This window comes from Falco naumanni, chromosome 9 (assembly GCF_017639655.2).
Source record: "Falco naumanni isolate bFalNau1 chromosome 9, bFalNau1.pat, whole genome shotgun sequence".
NCBI lineage: Eukaryota > Metazoa > Chordata > Aves > Falconiformes > Falconidae > Falco > Falco naumanni.
The window spans coordinates 8,866,290-8,893,897 of record NC_054062.1 but is presented as its reverse complement, the minus strand read 5'-3'; the positions used below and the strand labels follow the sequence as shown (position 1 = coordinate 8,893,897).

At 36.6% G+C, this 27,608-nt stretch overlaps 1 protein-coding gene across 1 annotated transcript; it reads right to left on the bottom strand.

Moving 5' to 3' along the window:
- Positions 1 to 785: 785 nt before the first annotated feature.
- On the bottom strand, positions 786 to 27,543 carry CCDC180 (coiled-coil domain containing 180). The gene is given in 38 exon segments (XM_040606674.1): positions 786 to 1,113; positions 2,672 to 2,810; positions 3,353 to 3,458; positions 3,702 to 3,813; positions 4,851 to 4,988; positions 5,812 to 5,972; positions 6,384 to 6,525; positions 6,807 to 6,873; positions 7,812 to 7,886; positions 8,468 to 8,648; positions 9,425 to 9,495; positions 10,227 to 10,429; positions 11,100 to 11,213; positions 11,572 to 11,670; positions 12,088 to 12,204; positions 12,414 to 12,558; positions 12,829 to 12,975; positions 13,501 to 13,681; positions 14,788 to 14,963; positions 15,396 to 15,613; positions 16,205 to 16,449; positions 16,549 to 16,588; positions 17,014 to 17,140; positions 18,778 to 18,893; positions 19,427 to 19,600; positions 20,234 to 20,353; positions 20,851 to 20,939; positions 21,614 to 21,693; positions 22,373 to 22,492; positions 22,710 to 22,873; positions 23,118 to 23,213; positions 24,234 to 24,344; positions 24,526 to 24,654; positions 24,746 to 24,855; positions 25,393 to 25,472; positions 26,301 to 26,348; positions 26,350 to 26,464; positions 27,435 to 27,543. Coding segments are annotated over 38 exon segments (4,779 nt in total). The 5' UTR covers positions 27,526 to 27,543; the 3' UTR covers positions 786 to 981.
- Between the last annotated feature and the right edge of the window lie 65 nt (positions 27,544 to 27,608).

Below are 27,608 nucleotides of genomic sequence, written 5' to 3'. Positions count from 1 at the left end.
ATGCTTTCCAACTTTGCATCAGTTTCTGTGTTACAAATCTGCATGAATACTGGAGCCAGATGAGTTCAGAACATCTCCTTGCATCTAAAACCATCTCACTGACATTTACCATATTTGTCCTCAACTGATTTACAACCCTAGGGTTCACAATGAATGCAAACAAAAATGAAATAGATGTGGTTGCAGTTAACAACAGAATCTCCTAACAAACACAAGAAACAGCTAAAAGATTTTTAATAGTTACTCAGGTTCCTTGAATTTGTTCAGAGAGTTTTTTTAAAAGGCGATATGGTTGAAAGTAGCTATATTACTCCTAAATGAACTTGCTGGACCTCCCAGAACAAAGCAGTACTTTATCTTCAAGCCCTGCCTTGGAAAGCATTCTGGACTGCAGATAAATGCCTCACTTGTAGACCATTTTGTGCAAAATATTCTTTGCAGATCAACTATTTCAGATTTCTAAAACTGAAGTAGCGAGTTGTGAGTACAGTGTGGTTCAGAATGCGAAGAAAGAGAGGATATCCGTAGGAAAGGCTTCATCTGTGCTGAAGAAACAGTTTCCTCACTGGACTCCATTATTAAACAGGCTGCCTTTGACTACTATAACCTTGGACTGCGCCATGCCACAGACGTATTCAATCACGCCTGAGGCTTGGACATGAACTTCAGTACAAACCCACTGCTTGAGCTTCCAGCTTTTCAGATTCTCATATTACAGCTAGCACCACAACAAGTTAACTTTACTTGGCTGAGATCCAGCTAGGAAGCACTGCACAGAGTCTGCATTTCATTTACAGCACATTCGTCAGATTTTTTTATTTCAAAAGACAAAAAATAGTTCCTTTTGCCATGGCAGTTGTTCAGTGCAAAAAAAATAAAAATAATTAGAAAATTCTGTTGGACTACATCTTACAACATCAACGATATTAGCACAAACTCATCAGTTCAGAGCAGAAGAACACCAGCAAAATTTGACTGATCTCATTTGTACAATTCCTTAATCTTCTGGACAGATCGTTTCCACCAATTTTCCCAACGCTGAACTGTCAGCAGCCGAGCTGTACTTTCTTCCTTGATCTGGGCAAACTGCTGCTCAAGTTTACATTTGTATTTCTGTATAAAGAACAACAACAATAAATGACAAAATTGGTAGCATGAAATATAATTTTACTTTGCCTAAAACCAGGCCCTGATCCACTGTGTCAGAAGATTGCATACAGGCCACTAACTTTCTGCCTTTGATAACAGAACTTTATGAACAACAAATTATTCACTGTCTGCCTTCTGTGTTCCCTTTACAGACTTCTGAAATGAAATTTTTTTAGCAAAATGTAAATTTTGCCAAAAATGCATGACCTTAATCTCACCTCTATTAGCTCATAAGATTAAAAAGCTGCCTTCTCTAGAGAATAGAGAGGAAAGCATGCATCCCAAACACAGAAAGCACTCTGGCCCTTGCTGGAACTTCCTAAATCACCAGTATGAACTGAACTACTACAAAGCTACTAAAAAGGTATTTCACCTAAACAGAAATCTGTAGACTACCATGAAAACCTCAAGGCACCTTTATTAAAGGGTATATGCTCCAAAGTATAAAATACTGTATTTTTAATGCAACATACATTCAGGAAAATATTTCTGTGGCATGCATTTACTATATCACACCCTGCTGACAAGCTGCATTCACTTCAAAACTGTCCTGTAGCCAGGTTCTTAGGTACCATAACTAGACTGTCCTGTAGCCAGGTGCTTAGGTACCATAACTAGATACATAAAACACTCATGCAAATTTGTAGTTTTGATGGCATTTGCCACTGCTGACAGTGTATTTTATATTTCCCTGTTAAAAAAAAAAATAAATTTAAAATTGCTTCAGTTCACTGGAAGTATAATTACTTCCAGGACAAATGCATAAACACAGACCATTTATTTCCTAATTGCTGAGCACTGCTGTTTTGCAAGCTATAGTCAGTGCAAGTCAGAGTCTCAGAGTTGTCTGGAATGTGTTCATTCCTCTAGTAAACTTAGTGAAGAACATCCCTGGCAGTGTTCAAGGCCAGATTGGACAGGGCTTTGAGCAACCTGGTCTAGCAGAAGGTGTCCCTGCCTGTGGCAGGGGGGTTGGAACTAGATGTTCTTTAAGGACCCTTCCAACCCAAACAATTCTATGATTCTATGATCATTTTTATGATGGAAACAATGATCTGTGATAGTTCAGGATTTAAGATAGGTACGAAGTACCCCACAGCCCTTCACCTTTTATGGAAAAATCAGCCTCTTGTTGTCTAAGGTTAGAGCTGCAGGCTTTACAAAGATGAGTGAAAGCAAGCTGTATTGAAATGGCATTGTGGCAGCAGCTACTTTTTGAATTGTGATGCTGCCAAAATGCATGAAGTGTCCTGTTTCTAATGCCATCCATGCTTCTCTGCTGAAACAGTTCCCCATTGTAATGTATCTGAATGAGAGGGTTCCCTGAGAAACCAACTGTCTGCTTTTGACAACATCACAAAGAAACAAACAGAAGAAAGGATTTCTACACACGGTTAATATGGCTTTAAGATCTGAAAACATTGTGTATATTAATAACTTATACATAGCTATAATGTTCTTCTTGAAAAGACAAATCCACAACAGTAGTAGCCCCACTCACAGTCCTTTCCCACAGACCAACCTTATATGCAGCATCTCTTGCTTCTACTGCTGCTACGTGGCCCAGTGTAGTCTTAGCTGTTCTAACTGATGCAGTTTCTCTGCAAAGAATATAGTCTGAATTGCCTGTTATAGTAGTCATGGGTATTCCTGGCCAAGTCCTTTAAAAAACAGAACAAATAAGCAAGCAAAACTCATGAGAGAGAAAGTTAGAAAATAGAGCAGATCATACTAATTCATGTTACTTGTACTTAAAAGTGCAAAAGATTAATCACTTTTTTCATCTCCACAAAAGGTTTACCCTAAATGCTCTATTATTTAGTACAACCACCTTTTCTTTGAAAACCTCAGGATCTCTGCACAGTAAATAGAATTCATATCTTCTGAGTGAAAATTCAGATCTATAAATATACTGTGCAAGTGTTGAATTATTAAAGTGGCTAAAAATGGCATAGCAATAATTGAAATTGTATCACTTCACAATACAACACATAATTCACTTTTATTTGGATCCATTGCTATTCTTTCTTTAAAATCATTACCCACCCAAACTGTCCCATAGCTAGTTAAATGACATCACTAATGATGAGCATAATATTCAGCAGTTTCAACAACTGCAGCAAAAAAACATGAGGACAGTGCCCGATACTAGTTTAGAGAAGAGAAATTACATAAAGCAGTGCTCAGTATCTTCAAACATTACCTGCTCCCACGTTCAATTAACTGTTTAACTTCATGGATTTCTAGAGGAAGTGCAGCTTCTTTATGACAGATTAAAGTGGATGTCTCCTCTCTTGGTATTTCAGTTTCTGAGAGATAATAGAAGATATACTCAGCAGCAACAAAACAATGGCAGTAATACAATTGTTTAGAAGTAACTATATGCAGCTAGATGCTCTTCACTTTCAAGAAATAGCTTTGCATACCTGATCATGCAAAACTTTCCATTTAAAGTACTATAGCATATAAAAGTCTCCTCTTCCTAGGAAAAGATGATTGCAATCTTTGAGAAGGAAGCAGAGGCCTTAACAAGCAATCTCTTCTTTACTTACTTGCTACTTGTACATCATCAATAGTGATACTTTCATCTAATTCCAGGAGCAGATTTTCGGTGAAGGCAGCCAGTGCAGAAAAAAAGTTCTGAGCACACTCAGCCACACAGTCCTGTTGGGACATTGGAAAAAAATGAGAGGAATTCCTTTGATAATTTGATCTCCTCTCCTGTTAGTTTAGCTCCAAAAGAACTACACAAGTGTCCAAACTTGACATTTTGCAGCAGCTGCAGGCAAGACAAAAGGCTGTAAGTTGCACATGAAAGGGTCTAAAAGTGCCTCTCTGCTGTATTCCAAACACCACCTGATTACCTAAAGTACAAGACACTACAGTTCTGTGCATAGGTGCTCAGTAGTTGTATATTTGGGTTAAGCTTCTAAACCTGATAAAACCAGCTGTCTGTAAATGCATCCTTCTGCCCAAAGCAAAGGCCATTTTAGACTTCAGGTACTTTGGGTGGAAGTGCTCTGGCCAGGTATTATTCTAAAACAGGGAATGTGTGTTTCCATGCGTGTATGCAGAGCTAAGAGGAGAAGGACATATTACTTCAGAATTAAAAGTATATATACTCTGCAGACAGGATAGAATTTTAAGTAGCCTGAGAGAAGTAAACAAAGGCCTTTAATGCCGGGGAACTGACCTTCAAGAACCCTAGAGGATGGAGCAGGGAAAGTGTTTTGATTCCTGGATCTCTCCTATAAAATTCTGCTTATTCCAGTTCTTAATATCGTGTAGAAAAATGCCAATTATTCGCACTAATGAAATGCACACAGGAGAAACCCCTCCAGGCATCTGTTGTCTGCAAGTAACATAACTAACCAGAGGATGTCACTGTTGCTCCCACTTTACACTTTTAGCCAATAATTCTGCCATTAATATCTAAGTCGTCTCCTCCTCAGTATGTTCCATGTATGGCACAAAAGATCAGATCAGTTAGCCCCACAATAGATCTATGCACGTGTACATGTGCATATGCAGTTATGTATATATTGATCTAATGCTAGTAATACCTAACATAAAAGATAAACAGGATTGCCTAAAATGGAAAATGTTTTCCAGTTTGACAGGGAGGAAAAATGTATCCAACACGTACTCTCCTTTCCAAATGTAACATCTAAGTCCATACTAAGCAACGGCTTTACAATTACCTGCAGCATCTGTGTGTTGAGGCGAATACCATCAGCTTGGTCTTTTTGCCTTCTTATTTCGTCTTGGTACAAACCATCCAGCTGAAGTAAGTTGTTTGGGTGTCCCAGGGAGGGATGTAATTGATTCTTGTGCACAGCCTTTCGGTAAATACAGAAGAAAGAAATGTCCTAAGTAAATAATGTGCAATTGAGGCATAATAAGGAATAAGCAAACCCCACATATTTTATATAAAGTATTCAGAAAGACAAAATTTAGTGTATTCCTTGGCTGTCTAGAAATAAACCTTGTTGTGCTTATATACCAAATTGTCTATCTGCTGGAGAACAAGGCCTCTGATCTCACCTTGGTTTTTGTTGTCAGCAAATAATAATCTCTCCTATCAAGTGGTAAACAAGATATTTTTTATATCTTTATATTTGTACTTTTTTCCTGAATTGAACTTAATACTCAGAGGAATAAAATCTCAAGATACTGCTCTGTAACATTTTCTGCGTAATCTCTATTATGATTCCTTTATCAGTTCTGATACTCCTGGATAAAATATACCTCTTTTTTGAAAGATAGTAAATAATGATATTTCATTATCCTTATGTCATAGTACCTACAAAGGAGTGCATCCATACAGTATGAGTTCTATAGCCATACCACTATGTCACAGCCCCTAGAGAGTTTAAAATCTAAGTGTAAAATGACAGGCAGAGCTGTACAAGATTATACAGAGGCAGACCAATGCTTGAAGCAGTGATAGAAGGGACTGAGTTACTAGCAATACCAAGCTTCCAGTAGAAGACTAACAGACTAACTGCAAACATAGAAACTAAATGTGTGGCTAGCTCAGCAGTCAGTAATCCAGCAAACAGTGAGATTAATAAAAAGTAAATTTTATAATTCCGATGCATTTAGCATTGCTAACACTGGAAGCATTCCAATATGTCCAATATATTCCAATATGATACATACCTTCTTTTTTTCCCAGTCTTGCAGCTGTTTATCGAAGATGTGCTGAATCTGACCAGTGGAATAGCTGAGCTCCTGCTCGTGTTTTTTAAAAAGACCATCAACTGCCAACTGGGAGACAGAAGGGAGCTGCTTCTCAAACAACTTCAGCTGATCCTGAAATTCTTTTTGGAAAAGACAGGGTGTTTATGTGTCACAGAAATATTCATTGCAAGTAAAAAAAACGCTCGGCTGACTGAATGTACACTGCTAAGGTCAAACAACCTAGAGTTTTCTCCCTCAGAGATTCTCTCCCTGCCATTCGTTTTTCTAGGTCCAATGCTTTGAGAAACATACACTTACTAAAATATGTGACCTTGTACAGGTCTTTCAACTAAGTGATGTGCCCTTCTGCCACACTTTTCATAGCTGCTGTAAAAGACAATATTGGCCCAATTTCCAGTAAAATCAACTGGAGTTTTTCCACTGAGTGTAACGGATTAAGAAAGCTACATCATTCTCAATCACTGCAATTTTCAGTTTACATAACTGAAAAATTACATGCACAAGAAATTAAAATTCTTAACTGAATTTACCTTTAAGACAGGAATTGTAATAATCATCTGTCTGACGTTGCAATGACAATAGATTCTGTTTGAGCACTTCTGCATATTGTTCAAATGTCTCTGGCAGATCTTCACGCATTATGATTTCAGTCTTCTCTTTTTGGTAGAACTCCTTCAGAAGGTAAAGATAAGAAAGAAAAGTTGTTGATAACACATTCAAACAAGTCACATCAGTTTTCTTCCTTTGATTCTGAAATGCTTAGTTAATATTTATAAAGAAACCTGTGATTAAAACCACACTGTGTCAAACACTATTTAAAAATTAGATGCACTGGAGAAGAATGGAAAATTTTTGTATGGTCATGTGAACCTTGCAAACAACCAGATAATTTAGCTGACACAGGATTAGACCTATGAAAGCAAAAGTGACAGAACAACACGGAGTTTTCTTACCTCAGCAAGGCAGAGCAAGTTGTTATTACCTGTCCAGAGAATATTCATAATAATCCCCTTAAAAGTACTGAAAACAAAGTTAAAAACAAAATTTAAAAAAGAGAAAATCACACTGTAAAATAATCCCATTGGCAATATTTACTGTTTTTCAAATATTTTGTTCAGGTTTATTTTAATACATTTTTCAGAGATACACAAATATTCAGAACAACTAAGAACCTTCAGCCCCATTAGTACAGATTCTCTTCAGAAGCAGCAATGACTCTGAGCTATTGTATATGTTTAACGGAGAACAATTCCACATCATTGTAAGAAAAAAGCAATCTCAGCCAATTTATATATATATATATATATATATATATATATATATAAATTGAAAATACCGTGCATTTTAGATAAAGCACAAATATTTGAAGGTGGGTCTAGCTGTTTACTGGAAGTATTTTGAAATACTAGAACAAAATTCCCAAGCACTTAAACATCTTAGGCATTAATTCTAATAGTCTTGCATGGCACATATGAAATATCTCAAATCTATATAGTACAACTGCACATATCAAGAAAAAATATAATTTTCTTGGAGAAGGAAAGTGGAACCATTTAATACTCACCTCCTAAACAGTTTGTTCCTTCCTTATTCATATAAATGTAATATTGAGCACAAGAATGTAGTGTATAAAATGTATTGATCTTCTCAGAGGTGAAAATAACTGAAAGACAGGCTATTTTACATTTTCCAGCCCATTTTTTCTAAGTGTACAAAATGGGCTCCAATGAGGTCACCCATTTCAGACATTAAACAGAACAAAATGGATCACTTTTATATTTATTATTATTATGCTACAAAAAGGAACTTTTCTGTAAACACTTTGATCCATAACTATCAAGATTAAATACCTCAAAATTCAATGGTGAACTCTGTAGTTCACAGCTATAAATAAAGAAATAGATAGGTAGGGTTTTTTTGCACATTAACTTTTATTTCTACAAATTTACAAGACTTACTCAGATTGTGGAGGCTTCTCTTCAAATATCTGGAATCTCTGGTCACTGAGAACTGATGTGGTGCGTTTCTGCTGCCTAGGGAGGCAAAACATTAATTTGAAATGATCCACAAGCATTTCCCTTCTCTGGCTGATTATTTGAGCTAGTCAGTCATATAATGGACATGAAACTGAAGAAAAACTGTAATTCTAAAACTAGTATTATGTGGAAAAAAAATTTTTGATGGAAAAAAATTCTTGGGATTCTCTCCTCAACAGCTCTTCAAAACTTCTCTATTGTTTTCATTATTACAGTAGCCCGTTTCATCTATCTACGAACTAAGCTGAAGACATACTATTTGGACACCAGACCTGAAAGTTAAGCCATACTGATTTAATAGTGGGGTCAGTCTATATTTCAACAACTTCAAAACACAAAACAACAGCAGATAAAGGAGAAAAAGAAGAATGTTTTCCCAGCCAAAATCTGGACAAAAAAAGCAGAGCTGATCATGAGGACATAAACAGGAAAGAGATCTCAAATGTTAAGCACAGATGGAAAGAAGACTAATACAAATAAGCATTAAGAATTTTGCAGAGAAGAGGCAGTGGAAAAAGTTTAGGTAAATTTCTGCGTGGAAATATTATAAGTGGAATTCCTCATTTCAGGGGTCTTACCTTTTTTTTGGCATTCTTTTTTTAAAAGATGACTTCTTGGTGGTCTGAGCTGCATTGCTTTGAGTAGCAGAGTTCTGAGGACCTTCATCAGGTACTTTTAAGTGAGAATCCTTTTTTGATTTGGGATGAATTTGAACTGAATCCTTCTTTTTTGATTTGGGATGAATTCGAGCTGCTTTATCTTTATCAACAGAAGATGAAGAATACTGTATAAATGCCAACTGATTTTTTTCTTATATTTTTATAAAAATATATATAATTGTTTTCTCATGTCTGTCTATAATGTTTCCTTACAACATTAAGGGTTCAACTATAGGAACAATCATTTCTGGCAGACAGAACTGAAGTAACCCAGCAGTGGCAACAGCAATAGAGCTTTGGGGCATAAGTAACAGGAATGTCATAGAAATTTGTGGTAGGTGGGAGGAGATTTAATACAACATTAAGGCAGGGAGTAATAATGAGAATGAATGGGCTACGTCCCTAGTCTTTGCTGTGATGGGGTCTTAGGAATGCAGAAGAGAGAGAGGATATCTTTGGGAGTCGCTGGAGGAGTCAAGCTCTGGAGAAAAGAGATAAGGAAATGGGAATGCTGGGTAGGGAGCAGTTGGGGTTACCTCTGCACTCACCTTTGAGTGAATGATAATACACTGTGAGAAGGATCCCTGATCTCCTATCTATTTTCATGACTTCTAATTTTTTCTCCACCCCCTTTCCCTTTTGCTATCAGTGGGTACAAAATGGGTACTCTCTAAAATTATTTTCTTGTTCTGCAGCTTTCATTGGTTAAGAGTCAAAAATCATCATCTTATTGTGAAGTAAAGATGTTCAAGAAAAAAGCTGGGATGCACAACTCTCTCAGAACTAGCATGTAAGGCATATGCCAGACCTGCTCAGAGACATGCTAGGAACTACAACTTAAAGGAATATAATATATTAAAAGAAATGTTGGCACACCTGGTCCTAATGAATTTGAGTGATCATTTCTTTCCTTATTTAAGTCTGAAGATTTTCTGGATGGGTTTATTCTGAAACAACAACAACAAAAAAATAGAGCTAACTGGCTACTGAATACTCTGATATTTTATATTATATACCATATTATATACTATATAGAGAACTATGTAATGTCTCCATCCCTACCATGTGCTAAGTGCAGTTAAATTTTTGAGATAATATTTAGCAGATAGGATTACTTTTTCAACTGATGGTAAATATAAGAACTTTCATGGGACTAACTATTTAACTGGAATGTTAAAATTTCTACAAGAAGCACTGCATTAAAATATTTATTTGCAAATCACACACTTGTCATACTGTTCATTTCCCACTTTGTATGTTGATTCAACTATGTAGCACATAATCACCTTTTAACTTAAATAAGGCTCTAGAACACAAAAATGTAATACCTAAAATGTATCACATAGTGCTATAAACTAGATGTCACTTATTACTCACAATGCAGTATTGGCTATTAGAAATCTTGTACTTAAAAAGGGAAGTCTCAGCTAGACTGATTTTTAAAGCTAGTCTGGATCAAAAAGTATGTGGTAAATTACCTGTGAACAAGATATTCAATAGTTCTGTATATAGAAAGGTAAACTACAAAATACGAATTTAGGAAAACCTTTATGTGCTTCAGGAATATAAATTTAGAAATACTACGGTGAAGCCCCTTGTAGTGTTATGAACCTCATGAAGAGAAGAGGCATCTATAGCAAATATACAGAAAAATACCTTTAAGCAAAAAAGTACTTACTCAAGTAAATTTTTGATAACGCTTATTGCTAAATCATCAACTGCAGGCTTTTCCATGCTGCTTGGAACTAACAAAGGATATTTGACAGGATCCAGCCCCGTCACCAACACTTTGTTCTGAGCTCTGACACCTGCGCTTCTTTGCATGGTAACAGCAATTGGACCTTGTAACAAAACATCTGTTGCAAGAGGGGTAAAGTCCTCCTGAAATGGGAAGAAAAATGAAACCCTGTGGACTGTAGCAGACAATTAGTGAAAGTGTTACATGTAATTACTGATGACTAAAGCAGATCTCCCGGACTTACACTGTTGTACTTCACAAGCTGAAACTTTTTTGTAATTCCAGTAGTAATGTTGTTACAACAATACAACTCTGAGAGGCTTAAAAGTAGTTAAGAGTAGAGATGCCTAATTATCATAAGCAGTATTTAATTATGTACCCTTAAAACAATGATTCACTGTAGGTTACAAAACCAAAGCAGACTTTCCAGACAAGGAAGTTAAAAAACCACCCAAACTCCAATTGATAAAAAATATCCCTTCAGGACACATTTAACTTTTTAAAACATTACTTAAAGAAACCTGTGAAATATGTATTTATGAACAGTGCTACACCTTGAAAATAAACTCTTGGAAAGAACTGAGTAACTCATTGTGATGCTGCACATCTTAAACTTTTAGTAAACTTAGTGCTGATTTATGCAGCCTCTTAAAAAAGCTGACCTAATGTTACAATGTCTTGGACAGCTTGGCATAATGAAGCATCTTTCTTCATTTGAAAATTCAAAGCACAGATTCTGAAAAACCTTTAAAACATATATGTACACAAATTCACTCATTGAATTCAATGCAGAAAACTTAAATGCTATCTTACATTGTTATGTGGGCTCACTGTTTTTAGTAGCAAGCAGTCAAGATACTGGCTCCTCTTTTTCAGTTCTTGCAACACTACTTTGGCAAAACCATACAACTCTTCAGAAGTCAAAGCCTTAAAGATATGATAATACAGAAGGTATTTACCAAACTAGCTATTTCAGACTTTTAAAATACAGTAACCATTGCATACAACATCATTTGACTCTGTTCTGTTGCCATTTTATTTTACACATGTGGAATCCATGAGATTGTACAGAGACTGAGTTTTTTGTTTGGCAAACAGGAAAAGAGGTACAGGACCTTCCTGAGCAAAAATTCTGTTATAAAGCACTGGTTTCGCCCAACCCCTGAATGCATATAAACATAAGTCTACCTCAAAAAGATTAGTTTATACATCATACAAACAAGCACAGTGAGTCAAATCAATACCAAGTCAAATTAAATATCATATTGTGCTAATTAGAACTTACTTCTTTATCTACAGTAGGGTGAGCACAAGCATCTATCTTCTGCTGGAGCATCTCCAGATCAGAGTTTAATGTTGCTGCCTGCAAATTGGATTTTTCTACCTAAAGCAGAAGGAGACATTGGTGAATTGAAATCCTATTCAAGAGATTTTTAGAGTTGCCACTTTGAAACCACTAGACTCACTGGTAAAAACGCTCAATCACTAGTACTCAGAGGAGAAGCTGAAAACAATAATTCACAAAAGCAACACTTAATGTCCTTTACTGCAGCCCACAAAAGTGCTGGTCCATTCAGAAGTATATACTCAATGTGCTGCTAGACCATAGTGTTCCAGCATAACTGCAGCAGTAGTAAAAACATAGTTTTAAGCTGATAATGGCAGAAAACAGGTTTTGTATGAATATAAAAAGTCACTTAACATTTGTCCAATCTGCATTCAGCCAAAAAATCTCTTCAATGCAATACAAGAAAAATTATTATAATTCATTTAAACAAAGTTCTGATGTTTCTGTTTGTACCTCTGATTTGATTTGCACTCGTAGTTTTCTCAAAAATCGTTGGATGTTCTCCAGAAAGACTCGATTCATAAAGAGATAACGCAACTTTGTTTCAGAGTGATTGATAAGTTCGGTAGCCTTTAAGAATACCAGAAACAAGAGACAGAACTAATTAATTTTCACTTTTTAAAACTTAAATAACAAACCTCACCATTTCTACTTATTTTTTCCATCATGTAATTACACACAGAACAGTTTTACAGTCCTAATCTGGGAGCAGGCTGATTATAAATCACATCAAATATGCCAATATCATACATAATTTGAAAGGATGAAACTCTGCACACCTGATCCAAGCAGCTTGATTTCATTTTCTCCATGTCTGTCTTGATTGAACTTTCAAAGGAGTCAATACGCTTACTTTCTTCCGAAAGACGCTTGCTGAAATACACTGCCTCCTCAGGAGAAAAGTTACCTCCCTCCAAAAATAATCTGAAAGCAACCAGCAAAGTAAAAGCAAGTAGCTATAAGTGCTCCTTTTCTCAAAGACTATAGTAGCTAAACAGCTCTAAAACACAGCTACCAACACAAATGTGATGAAAAAAGTATAATTGTGGCTTAACAAAATAAATTTGTTTAATAGCAAACTAGATGAATAAAAAAAAAATAAGCTGTAATTTTACTGTTCTGCCCATGCAACAGATGCTGATGCCCAGAAATAGGTAACTATTTATAAACAACACTCCCATGAAATCTCTATACCTGCAAGCTTTGAGAAAATTCACATTTGAATTCCTTAATTTTCCTAAAGCTTCCTCCAAATATTTCTGGTAACTCTTCAGGGAAACCTGGATCATTTCCAGATGATTATGGAGCTCTGGGACCAGATTGTTGCTGGAAGAAACTAACCTAACAGCAAATAATAAAAGACAGGGAAAACATAGAAAGAGGAGCATAGATCATGATTCAGACTGCTGGCTGTAAAGACATGAACAAAATCTGAGAACACAAGAGTGTATTACTATTCTGAGAGCAACTCACTGAACTGTGCTTATTTTGTTGAACACTTGGAAGATATCAGCAAGCAATTGATACGATTGAAGAGTATCCTGCAAAACCAATCGCTATTACTGTGCAGGTTCAGTAAACTGGATAACATCTGAACAGGTGAAACATCTTTTCTACTTTAAGACTGCCAGCACTTTGAAAATATATGAAAATTGTCATCCCTTCACTACTGATTTGAATCTCTTCAGGGAGAGATACAGGAAACAAAAATTATTTACATTTTCTTAAGGTTTCATGAAGCAGTCTTCATTGAGAAATAATGACATACAAAATAGATTCAGAATGCAAATCAGGAACATCTCAGATGGTAATCAGGACTATTTAACTATGGAAATTCACAGCCAGCAACACCTGTGGCACACTTACTTCTGAGTCATAGGAGCATTGAGGAAGGTGGACTCCATGTCACAGATTCGTGAATGTAAGTTTTTGATGATGTTATTTTGGTAATCGTGAAATTTGAGAAATTCAGCTTTCTCCTTTTCCACAGCTTCCACCACTGCTGCACAGTGGCACTCTAGATGCTCTCTGTGAAGCAACAGCTCCGCTGAGAAGAAATTTTACAATATGGTCATTATTCCCTGTTTACTGAGGACTATCACAACCACCAGCCAACCTGTTATCAGAAGCAGCAGTAAAATAAACTGCCAGATCTCAGAGAGTCTAAAACATACAAATAAAATCCATCTGATTCTGTTTCTTTGACTTTTCTCCTGTGTTTGACATATATCCCTGGCAGCTCCTAATCCATTCAAATCACAAATGTCTTTTCTGCTCTAAGCTCTCTTTTTCCTTTATTTTTGGTCACTGCTGTCATCTCCATTATCTCTTTGTTCTCAGCCTTGTAACAAAAGTAAAGGTAAAGGAGTCTTTTGTTTTTAGTGGAAAATACACTTTGCCTCATTTTGGGCGGAGGGGGAAATCATTTTTGGTCTCCCTTCTGGAATGACAGTTGGACAAGTCAAAAGCCAGCTCATCAGCCTCAAGAAAACTGTCAGAAAAGGCACCTGACCTCTTTACAGGAAAAAGTGGAATTGAAAAATTATTTGCCTGTTCTCCCAAAAGATAATTTTTTGGTTTATACGTAAAGACCAACAAGACCAACAAACCTGTCTCAATTTTTTTCCACCAGAAAAAAACGACACTTCTCATAAAAAAAAAAAAAAAGAGTTCTGGTTAGTGGCCAATCTGTAGCTGCTCAGTAAAATTTCATAGAGCTACATCCTTCCTCTCCTGTATTCAGAAGACAAGCCCTGGCATTTAATCTCTCTCAACACTTGCTAATCCTTCTTCTGCAACACTTTTAAAATTATTTTTCGTACATTGCAAACTTGTTAAATAATTTCAAGGAGAATAAGGATTTACAAATATTGATGATAGGAACTGAATGTTCTACATCTTTTAAAATCAAGTAATTGATCAAGGCACTGCTGGCTATTTTCCAAACATGACATAGCACAAACCAGTATGAGCTATAGGAAAGAAACGTCTTTTTAAAAATATATGAGTAACATTATACTAGGAATAGCAGACGCTCAACTGCTTCTTTTTGTCCTCTGCTACTGAGTCAACTGACACTGAAATAGATTTTGGTCTACTTATGGTCATCTCTAAATGAAGATATATAATGCTCAGAGTAATAAAAGTGACTACCAGCTCTAAGATCATAGATGTTTGTCTTTATATCCTCCTGCCTTTGTTGATGCAAGTGAAGACGCAGCTGAAGTTTAGAATACAGCTCCTCTTGCCTGGCAGCTACAAAGGCACCAGAGTTGGACAAGGACTCTGCAAACCATTTCTCCAAGTGTTCAAAAATGCAGAGGCGAATCCTATGATTGAAAACAGTAAGGAACAGTAAGTAATAAATAGGAATTTACTGAATATATTAAATCTAAGAATTGAACTTCTGACTATAAAAAGGTATGGTTTCATTACCACGTGCACAATACTGGTAGAGATTTTGAGCTGGCTGCATATCCTAAGTACCAGGAATTTTACCTTCATGGCTCTGCAGGGAATTTGGGCAAATTACTTGCCTTTCTGTAATATGTTTTCTCACTAAATAATGTTCTGTAACAGGTAAATGCTTATGTGGTACTTAGAGTCATGGATGAAAAGCAATATAAAAAATTTCTCTTAACTTTATCAATTTAAAAAGAGGAATAACATCAAAATAATTAGGTAATTTTTGCATCTTTAGTTTAATGTTTCTTTCAAACAGCTGGAATTTTTCTCTTCCCTAAAGGGACACTTCTACTAACCTTTTCTTCAGCTCTACAAACACTGTTTCTTTGATAAGTACATTTCTCAGGTACATAGGAAGTGATTCTTTTTTTTCATATTTTGTAAAATAAGTCTCTGGGATGTCAGTCCTTTCTGCCTCTTCAACTCCAAGAACTGTGTAAGAATTTCCACTAGAAGTGGAAAAGGTCTCAGTGGCAATTTCAGAGCTTTCTGCCTTGCTGTTGTTGAACATAGCCTAGGAAACAATTGGAAATCATCATCTGTTACCTTTAAAGGTATAAGCATAGAATCAACAGTGCACAAGCTAATGGAAGAATCCTAACAATATTAAGAATCATGTTCTTATTCTCCATTTAGACAAAATTCATACAGAGAATATGCTTGTAAGTCTCCATAGGCAGAGTCACCAATGTTTTAAAAGATTTTTGTTATAGTAAGAAATTCATGTAACTAAAGACCTGAAAAAATAATACTTAAATAAAAATACAGCTTAAATCATTCACCATGGGTTAAGAATACTATGATGAAAGAAAGAAAGATATTTCAAAAAAAAACCAACTATGCAAAAGTTATTTACAAGGGTAAAAGCAGTGCAAAAAGAATGGTTGTAATCTGTTTTATACACTCCATTAGCCCATAAAAAGGATCTAAAGCCCTAATAGTCCAGAAGTGAATGAAAACAATGACTCCTGTATGCTTTGTGTACAAACTAAATCTAATCTATTTTAAGGAATTTAGACTTAGCTCAGCAAAAATAAGACTTCCTATTCATCATTATTTTGCGCAAGATACCTTCACTTTCAAATTTATTCTCTTGTTCACTTACCTGTGTAAAGCTTACACCCTGTCCTGCATGCTCAATTTCTCCACTTTCATGAGGCATACTCTCCCCATCTTCTTTTTCCTCTGCTGCTTCAGTTTCCTGTGGAAAGGCCTCCTCATTCTCAGTTGTGTTTCTTTCTTCATTTTCTTGTTGACAACTGTCTGTCTTTTCCTCTCCTTCATCGTCTTGCACAATGCTTTCAGCTTGCTGCTCCACCAGATGTTCAGCTTCTGAAGCCTTAACTAGTTCTGTCCAGTTAAAGCAGAGTTTTACTGGTCATTATCCAAAGAAATACAGATTGAAAAGCAAGCAAGCAAAAATATCTGTTTGTATCATTGAGGTATTACCTTGATCTTGGAATGTGGAGTCCACCTTTCCTTGCAAGTTCTAAAAGCAAGACAACAACACCCCCCCCCCAATTTAAAATTAAGGATTTGCTTGCTTATAAGATATCCATATTCCTTCTTAAAATGTATCTATTTCAATAAGATATGATAACCTTGAATGTATCACTTCTAAAGAAGCTATAACACTCAAATTGATTAATATGATTTTGTTACCTTGCAGTTTTCTGTTTAAAAGGCAAGTGAATTTGCTGAAATGCAGTTTGTAACATGGACAGAGTTATAAGTGTGGAACAAAGAAAGGGTTTGTGTTCCCCCCCCCTCTATTTCTGCCAAAAGCACTTTGGTCCTATGGCCAAAACGTTTTAGTTTATATAATCTAAATTTTAAAGCTAACGTAAATTTTCCCCAAAGTAAAAAATGAATACACCAGTAAGATTTTAAACTAGAAGTTTGTTTTCTTTATACCTGTTTGAAGATTTCCTTCACATTAAAATACTGGCTGATGGATATACTATAAGAAATTAATTCCTGCAAAACAGTTTCTGGGTAAGCCATTACTTCATCCATTAGAACTTGGTTGAATGCCTTGTACCTGTCAAATTTAAGGTCACTGTTTAAGAGACTCAGGCATGTATAGAAATAAAATGAAAGATGACTACAATGTCTTTCAATCCAAATCTAACTTTACAACCAATCTCATAAAACCTTTAGGGTGAACATTGTGCTATAACTGTTTTAGCCTGAATACAAACACATCCTGGCATGTTAGCAGAGATTAGTTCATTATAAATATATAAATGCACAAAAGTTAAGAAATATTCACAATAAAGTATTTCAGATCTTTCATTTTGGATGGGAAACCATCCCAGACTGTAGAGGAATGAAGGCAGTGGGTTGATTGGCATTGGTAATATGCAGATGTCGCCTTGCCGAGAAGGCAGTGGGTTGATTGACATGGATGATGTGCAGCTGTAACTCATTCCTGCTAAGTAGTTAAATAGCCCTGAGGAGTGTGGGAGAGAGGTTCAGATGGGGGAGGAGTAGGGTGGTCTGGCCTCTGGAGGAAGGAGCTATAGCACAGACAGTAGAATCTGACTGATGGTAAAGCCTTGTTGCAGCCTGATAGCTTGCTTGTGCTGCAACACCAAATGCCAGACCTGTGCTTGCTTACATAAGGAACATTAGAAGTGAGAGGTCAAATTACTTTTTTACATGTTAGTTCTGTGTCATGCTCAGGTGGGACTGAAGCTTTCCTGGTTTATTTTCATGTCACTTAGAAATGAAAACTAATAGTTCAAGCTGAGTCTTGATTCAAGAAAAAAATCAGTGTTCACACCTGTGTTCATTTACATTTGCTTTGTCTCCTATATGAAGATCATTATGGGGAATTTATGTACGTGTTCAAACGTTCAGATAGATTACATTCCATCTCTGCAACCTCTTGCTCTATTTTTCACTCACCTAAAAAGGTATGTTACCTTTGGTTGTTTGTTTTTTTTTTTTTTTAATTGTCCTAATGAATATAAGGAGTACTGAACCAACAGCTCTAAACACAATTACAGTGTTAGGTGTGTGCATCTCCTCTCAGGTCCATATCACTCTCCTAATATGCTTCTGATCTAACAGACAGAAAAGACCTTCTGGGTGGGAAAATATAACTGCTTCCTCTATGGCTACTTAATCTTCAAACCTCTTGCTGAGAACTCCAGCGAAGAGAGTGGTATGTCCCAATTGTGATGTGACTTTTAAGATACAAATGCCTGATCATGAGAAATGTCACAGAAAGATTAGCAAAATACATTCAGATAGCCAAAGTAAGTTATTACTAACTTCTAGTCCTTGCAACTTTGAAAGAGATCATATCTGTGAGCACAGGTGAGGGCACAGACCTACTTTCTGATCCCTGTGATTCAAGAATCTGAACTATCACTTTTAACTTCTAAATAAATAATTATGCCAGTGGCATGGATGACATGGCAAACTACATAAGAATACCAATCTGGTATATTTTTTTAAATTATACCAGTCTTCCTTAGTCCTACTTCTAAAATGTGGGTATTATTTGCCTTGACCTTGTTCAATATGGAATTTATTTTATTTTACATTCTTACATGAAGTAGCAAGCAGGTTTCTTCCACGCCTTCCCACTACAGCATAAACAACACCTAAGTAGTACAACCAACGTTCAAATACGCTTTACTTTTTAAGTTTGCACTACAAAATTCATACCTAGCTCTAATGCCATCTAAACAAGAAAGGGCTTTCTCCAAATGTTTCTTCAGCTTTTCTTCAGAGCTTGCTGTTCTCATTTTATACAAAATTATATCCAGGTTAGTTTCCTTCACCTAAGGCCACATAAAAAGAACCCAGTAAAAATGATCTAGTAATTACTAAAATGCTTTATAACTATTTAGGATACAAATAATTTAATTATGTACATATATTCTACACCAAGAAGGGAAGCTACCTTACCAAAACTCATCTGTTATGAAGATCTTTCATAGATAATGAACATCTCTGACATTGCCACCCCAAGTTGCACATTATACCCGTAATATGAGAACCTGACATACAAACAAGACTCTATACCTGCACAAGATCTTATGAGTAATAGAAACTTGCAGTGACTTAATACACAAAATACAATCTTTATCACCATTGCCATATCAAGAATAAGATATGACTGTACATTAAGTGTGAATCAAGCAGTTAGCAAAAAATGTACCTGACAGAATGAACCTACCCTGGAGAAATTCCAGTATAAATGTCAAAGATCATGTTTTAAATTTTATACTAGGTATTTTAAATTCCAGAGGGTTCTCTGCATTAAGAATTCCTTTCTTTACATCACACCACATCCCTGTTTTTAAGTTTATACCTGTATTAATTTGTCCTGGTTCCATCTGCAGTCATCTAGTTTCTTCTGAAGTTCATCTTGCTGCTGGGACAGTTTAAGTTGATGGACATCCCAGAGATTGATAACCTCCTGAAAATAGCTGTACAAGTCTCTAAAATTCTGCTCATTGTGTTTGGCCAGCTCCTGAAAGTCTCTCTAAAGAAATACATTTAAGTGAAGCAGTTACTATAAAACTGTTTGCTGGAAAGTGAAATGAATGAGTAAGGGGACATAGAACATGATAAAAGGCTGCCTGGAAGTATGCTATCAGTATTCAACACTGTCTCTTCTATTTCAAGGGGAAAAAGTAGTCCAAGTAAACTGGATAAGAATGTGGATTTTTGTTCTAGAAGCTGACAGTATAAAACTTCTGTTTATTCTTCTGATACATAAAGCACAGAATCAAAAAGTTCTGCGTATACCCTGAAGTATCTGGCCATCTATCACTTTAGGAACAACTTCCCAGTCATTTTCATGCATGGAATCATACAAGACAGGATCCAAAGAAATCCAGGAGATCATTTAAATCATTCCTCTGCCTCCAGGCAGGATGGGCTATACCTAATTCATCCCTGATAACCTATTATAAACATAAACCAAACATTTATGTACTCTTCTCCTTGAATCACAACCAAACTTTTTTTATTTGTGGGGCAGGTATTCAGTCAGACTATGGACCTCTTTCCAACATGCCATCAACAGCCTAAGATGCGTATGGCATTTCAGGCAGCAGCACAGGAAGAACAGACTACTCCCAGAGAGTAATAAAAATAAATGTAATAAACGTACATCCATACACTCCAGTTCTTCAAACCGACTTTTAAGTTTCTCAGTCAAGTGAAGGAAGTCAGAATTCACAGTTTCTTCAGCCTCTTTTTCTGTGCAAACATTCAGATTCAACAGCTTATTCTAAATGAAAAGAACGTCAAATTATTAGCATGCATTAATATAACAAATATTGTGTGGCTTTTAGAGAGTATGGCTAAACTTAGTGTTTCTTCTTTTGTGAATGGGTAGAGACATATTCAATGCCTTAGATCTCACATTATGTTAGTAAATAGTACAATTCGATTTGGACACAAAGGGAGAAACTGAGGCAGAGAGGTAGAATTTTTTTCCCAAGATAATCAGCACAAAGGCTGAAGGTTCTGACCCTGCGTCCTCCACCTACATATGGGACAGTACTCCTGTCGTTACTGACATTTGTTACTGCTTTTACACACTTCAAGTACAAATACCACATGCTACTGTGAAACAAAATTCTAACAGAATAAGACAGAGGTTAAATAGTAATTTCACTTGTTATCTCAGTGTTTGGTGGATCCTCAATCACACATTCCTGTAAAAACACATTCTATACCGTTATCAACAGTCCTTCCAGGAACTGGCAAAGCTATGATACTAACCTTGCATAACTGCATTTCTGCCAGACATTTTTGCTGGACCATCTCATACTGGACGCGTATTTTCATCATACACTCCATATTGTGGGTATCTGAAGGATATGGAAGAACAAACCATTGTAAAGATTCTGTATTTCACAGTGCAGTGTGAAATGGAAACATGCCAGAGGACTTCTGCTGAGTCTCAGCACAGGTAATATATCCCAGTAGTGTCAACCAATAAAATGAGATGGTTTAATACACATCTTTTTATCATTATGCTTAAAAGTAGTGAGTTATTTACAATCACTAGCAACTTCTTTGCTACTATACAGGCTGCAAACATTAAGACAGGATACGCTCTGCAGAAACAGAAGGTGGACACACAGAGAGAAAGCCAGGACCCAGAGGAAGGAAGCATCTCAAATACTGCCCCTCTCATTCTCCAAGAGGAGATTTTTTGATCATGCAAAAAAAGGAGTAATTTTGTGTGATTGAGAACCAATCTGCATTAAAATTAACCTTCTATTCTCCCCAGATTGGTGCTAACCAAGTCAGATCCTGCTAGATCTCACCATGCAAAAATGCTTGTGCTGGCAAAAGGGAGGTGATGCAGCTTATTTTGGTCCTATTGCTAGCTCAGGGCAACTTAGAAAGTACAGGCAGGCACATGGAACAAAGCATATAGCAAACATATACTTTCAAAGCAACTGTTACATTACTGCCTAGAAAACAGAATGAAAGGATTGCTTGAATTCCAGACTGTTTTTATGATTTCCCAACTTACCTATACTTTTGTTTAACTTCATGAAAGATCCATACCATTCATTTATCTCAGCTTTTGTGTGTGTTGGAGGGAATAAATCACTATTGAAATAGGAAACAAGAGTCAGATATCTTCAAATATGATTTTACCCTTTAAGAACTGATGGGATTATGAATTGGAGTAACCATACTACTGTGCTTTATTTTACTTACAGCCATATCAGCAATGAAAATAAAACAAGATGACTGCTGTTTTTCAAGGCCAATATTTACTGACAAGAAACTAACTGTAATCTATTGTTGCTACATACTTATTAAAGAAAAACTGTAAATATGGTAATGCATTGCACCCAAACCATCTTCTTGTCAGGACAGACGTTCAAACATAGCACTGTTAGATTTCTATCAAGAGTCCTTTTTGATTCATTTTCAAATTAAACAGCCCCCCAGAAATAATGCCATGACAAGATCATCAATTCTTACTTATCTACCCATCCTTGTCTGCCCCTTTCTACTCTTTCAAATGTTAATAACACTAACTGTTGTGTTCCTGCATTTCTAGCCCTCAGTCACCCCCAATTTAGTGTAACTGGTGCACTAAAATCCAGTAATGCATTTATCCATTAAAAAGTGCTTTACAAAACAAGTTTAGGCCCTGCCTTACTGCTGCGTTGTACAATCACACACTGAAAAGGAGCAAAGTGTATTTCATAGTCAAGTCTCTCATTAACCCTAAAAAGAATTCTGTTTTCCTTTCCTCCTGTTCTCTCTTTTGTCATACCCAAGCTGCTGCAAAAACTCCAGTCTCTTTCCACTAAGTACAATCTGATCCATTATCATATTTTCCATTTCTCTTTTCACAGTTGGGGGATTCTGTATTTCTTCATTTGCCATAAATTCTCTGTAGGATGGAAGAATACATTGAAGTAAGTATATGTTTGGGAAAAAATCACGTTTGAAATACAAATACAAAATATGTTTTATACATACCAGCTAAAAAAAGAATGCCAAATTCTTTTAGCTTTCTGATAAAACATTACTTTTTACAAAAAAACACAAGGAAACACCAGTCACTTTGTGTTATTCATACTCCGAAATGTAATTGTAAAATCTCTGACCTGAAACTCTGAACTATACAGTTCTTTTGGATGAGCTTCCAGTCCTTAACTCTGTTTTCCCATTTCAATTGATGTAATAATTCCTTATTCACTTCTGATTTCATCAAATTATGGAACAGGTTGGCAATTGTCCTCCGATTAGCCAAGAGTTGTTTGTTAATCGTCTGCATATTAAAAAAATACAAACAGGAATAAAAGCAGCATGTAACATGCAAAAAATAATAATTACCTGTTCTATGTAAAACAAGGTAAAAAGAATACAAATGATGAAAAATACTCTGCAAAATAGAAAACTCTCCTATATTGCAGTGATTGATAGGCAGAAATAACGAATTCCAGTTAAAAAGAAAGACATTCTGAGAATATTCAGACTGTAGTTAAAACAGACTCCCAGTATGAAAGATTTACCATGGCCTTATCGTTCATGAACCTGTGAACATCAGCTGCCAAGAAGAAGGAAATTTGCTCCAGTATCAGAGTATACTTCCTCAGTACATCTGTTACCTGTGCAATAAAAGAATAACAATCTGTATAACTCAACTGTCAGGTTCCTAAGTTAAGCAATGATATGAACAAGACATTTTTTTGCATTGAAATAAATTAAATTGATAGATTAAGAAGTGAATCTTAAAATATCTATCTTACATATCTTAAACACTGTTTTTTAAAAATTATTCATAAAACTAGTAACTGAAACATTCCATTTGTTACGACTCAGCTGTTTTGTCTTTAATATCTGTGATAACTGAGTGCTGTGCAGACAGGCTGCAAGCTGAATTTAAAAGTCAAACCAACTTCCTTTCAAATATCTGTAGTGAATTCACCAGTGGTTGTTTTAGGCAGACAGGAAGTTTAAGCAAAAATGGTAATCTCTGGTATTTTTCATATCTAATCAAGCACAAAAGTTACTGGTGATACTGTTGGACCTATTCATCATGTCTACATTGCAAAGACAGGACAAACTGACACAGGTGTAACAGATAGCCTTTGCTTACCCGCAAGGACAAAGAGCAAGGACTTCCTTATGGACTTATTCATTTATTTATCCAAACATTTACAGTTTGTCCAATGACTTTGACAGGTCAGACTGAAGCCTACATAACTGGAGCACGTCTGCCACTGGCACCCAGCCTACCCAAACTAAAATTAGCTAGAGCACACATGTGCACCTTCTCAGCTGCAGATTCATTATATCCCAACAAAATAACATTAGACCTGATGACAGTTTGACATAAATTACCCTGTAGAAAAGTAAAAGCAGCTCACATATTCCTTGCATCTTTAGTACAAGTAATTGTGGGCAAAACAAAGACCGTGTAACTGGAAAAGAAGTATCTTCTTCTGATTATGTGGGCATAAAATGAGAGATTGATCTACTGATGAGAAGACTGGAATCACCTACACAACAGAACCTCTGGCAGACCCCTTTGACTCCCATGGAAACAAGCTATTTGTTCTGCATCCAGCATTACAAGCAAATAATAACCTTATGTTCAATTAACAGCTATTAGGACTACAGCTCACTTTATTAGCTCGATTCTTTTCAGCGTTTTTAAAGGATTCAATAGTTTTCTTAATCCACTTCCTTCTGGTCAAGCATTCCTGATGGATGATATTCCGCAATTCTTCCAAACCCTGCAAGAAGGATTTTCTGTCAATGTCATTGAAAAGTAAATGTTAAAAAAAAAAAAAAAAAAAAAAAAAAAAAAAAAAAAAAAGCATTTATATATTAAAAATACAGCAAAACATAAGAAACTATGTTATGCAGACCAGCTACAAATAACTGAAGATGAGACAATGGCTTGAGCTGCCTTACTTCAATTGAGAAACCTTCCAGAGCAGTGTCACACTCAATCTTTTTAAAATGAAGTTCAATTTTTGTATCCAATTCCATCAGTTCTGTCAGAAGGAATTTTCCAGATTCCAAAAAGAAGGGTTCCATTTCCTAAAAAGGTAAGGAAGTCAGTCTTATCTCTTGAATCTTAGGCCCTGACCTTAATATGGTACTCTATCTGGATCACAAAATCCACTCTTACCCTGGCAATGCAGTCAAGCTCATGATCCATTGAGTTTACTGCTTCATAATGACGGTCTCGCCGGCGTTCTGACAAGCGTTCCAAGATATTACTCCCTGCTTTCTCAGGAACTGCCAAGAGAGAAGTGAGGATGATGTAGCTTGGAACTGTTGCTGCAGAATATATAATGCATGCACAATGAATCACTAAATCCACATTCTGACTTCTGTAATTTGTGCATCTATTACAGTGCACGACAGCTTTCCACGAGATGGGAAATGTATGCAAATGTAGGTTAAAAATAGTAAAGCATATTTTAAAATTTCCTTTTATTTCATTAATTTGTGATTTTCAGAAGGATAAAAACATGGAAGTTATGAAGTAATTCCAGGTATGATACAAAAAATTGCAACTTCCAAGAATGAGATCTGCTTACGTCGTAACTGGAATTTACCATCTAAACACATGCTGTAATTGACTGACAATTTTACAACTGTTTTTTCTGTGAGTAGACTCTTTATCCTCAGAATTACCTACAAATCATCAAAAATGTGTCAGGTCATTTCTGAGCTTGATTTTATACCTTGATTCAGCTAAAACCATTATATGTATGGTGCCTCCTATGAAAGAAAATTAAAATATCTGACATTAAAGGAGAACAATTTTACCGACAAAATCAGGTAGGGCTCTGACTTCCTCAGGTGGATTTATATCTACACTTTTCCAAGCCTTTTGAAATGTAGCTTCTCTGAAACAGAAGGAGAATAAAGCTTTGATTTGTAATAAATATGTAAGAGGAGGGACTTGCAATGGGTATAAGATTAAATTTAATTGGCAAAATCTAACATTTAAGTTAACATAAGACTCATTCTAACTTCAAAGAATAAATGTTGCTTCTTCTGAGATTAATTGAACAGATTAGCCTGGGTTGGTCACAACCTCAAATCTGCTATGATGGCATAAAAGCAATAACTGCTAGATTTAGTATGTGTAAACTACAAAGATAATCATACTATCTCTAAAAGGTATACAAATCTACCAACTGGTAAGTAAAACCTAGTAAGAAATGTGGAAATTGTTTTTATCTGCCCAACGCTCTTCTCATCAGCTGGGGCACTGTATGTGTTTCTCCTTGGAGGAAGCAAGAATAAGAGTGTCATCAGTCAGCAGAATGGTTAGGGTGAAAAAGATGGACAGAGCAATTTCTTTTCTTGCTTATTACATAATTATTACTGCCTCATCAAGTAAACCATTAAAATAGTTTAAAATATAGTTCAAAAAAATTTATCAGACCAGGTATGTAACTAGATTGCTTTGAACAAAAACGACATACACTTTCTTTTTAAAAGAGAAACCATACAAGATGTATGCCATTGCAAATATTAGCCTGTTAACCTGCACTGTAAGAGGCAGGAGCTCATTATACCCAATTTACATCAGGCAAGGAGACAGTCTATTACAAGTCATTAATGTTGTGATCAAGAATTCAGGTGTCTGGCTAGCTCTCAGTGCAAATCTTACAACTTCAGACCTATACTCATGAATAATATAATGGCATTTTTATGCTGTTCTCTACCTGAACAATGGTGGCTTTTCTGTGGCATCACTGTACGGCATTCTTTCAACATAACAGCCTGGCATCAGCAGAAGTTTCTGAATCCTTAACCAAAGTGAGCCTTTCACTCTTTACAGAAAACCTAGTCTTGGTCCTTAATTCATCCGAAGAGTGTATAAGTGAACCTTCAAAGAACCATAATCAAAACGATTAGAATTCTTTCCAGTCTACTAAACAGAGAATAACAACAAACTGACAAAAATAGCAAGGTAAAGGCCAGAAAGCAAAGGTAGAATAATAAGCACTACTTGGCACATGCATAACAATTTTCATCCAAGGCTGTTTCCAGTGTGAGAAAAAAAAAAAATATCCCTTTCCTCAGAAGGAAAAACTGAAGCAAACTGGATTGTGTGCTTTGCTTGTGATTACAAGGAAAGTCAACAGCAGAGCGCGAAATGCCCCTGCCTGGCTTGCTATGCCTCTTAATTTACCTTACTGCTGTATCGTAATGATTCTGTCTTTGGTTAATATATCCTGATATGCACTGAAGACACAGGAACACCTATAGATGCATTAGAAAGCACATGCTGAAGATAACACAACTATTTTCTACTAAATCAAACGAAATCCAAAAAGGTTGAAACTGATCTCTGGTTTGAGGTCACTTCTAACAGCCAGCAAAAAACTGATCAACATAATTAATTCATTTGGCCTTTACCCTATCCTTGTTTTTTACCTCAGCCTCAGAGCTCTGTCAATAGATCTCCCGAGCGCAGTGCACAGCCCCAGCTGGCTTCCAGGCCTGTTTCTAGATTTGGGATTTATAAGCTAAGGCCAAGGGAAGACCCTCCTCATGGTGAAACTCTATGCCTACCGCACGGTTTCCACTATCTACTAATCCTGCTACAGGTAAAGCATTGGGAGGATTTACAAATACCTGTGGGAGGGTTTACCGGTGTGTGAGGGGAGGGGGGCCGAGGGGGGAAGGGCCCTGCTGTGACCCTAGGGGCAGTGCCCGGCCGCAGGGCCCGCGGCTGCTGGGTCGCCTCAGGGGAGCGGAGCACCGGCGCCCGCCTCACCGAACCTCAGCTCGCACCTCACCCCGCATTTCGCCCCCCACCGCACCGCGCCTCACGTCCGTGCGCCTCACCTCACCTGACACCGCGCCGCCGACCACCTCCGTAGTTGCCAGGTACACGATCACAGCAACAGAAAGGGGCGGGGCGCAGCGCGCGGCGTTCCCCATTGCTATGGCGCCGCGGGGGGGGGGGCGGGGCCTAGGTTTGCCCCGCCCCCGCCCGCCTCTCCCTCCCTCCCGCCCGCTCTCCC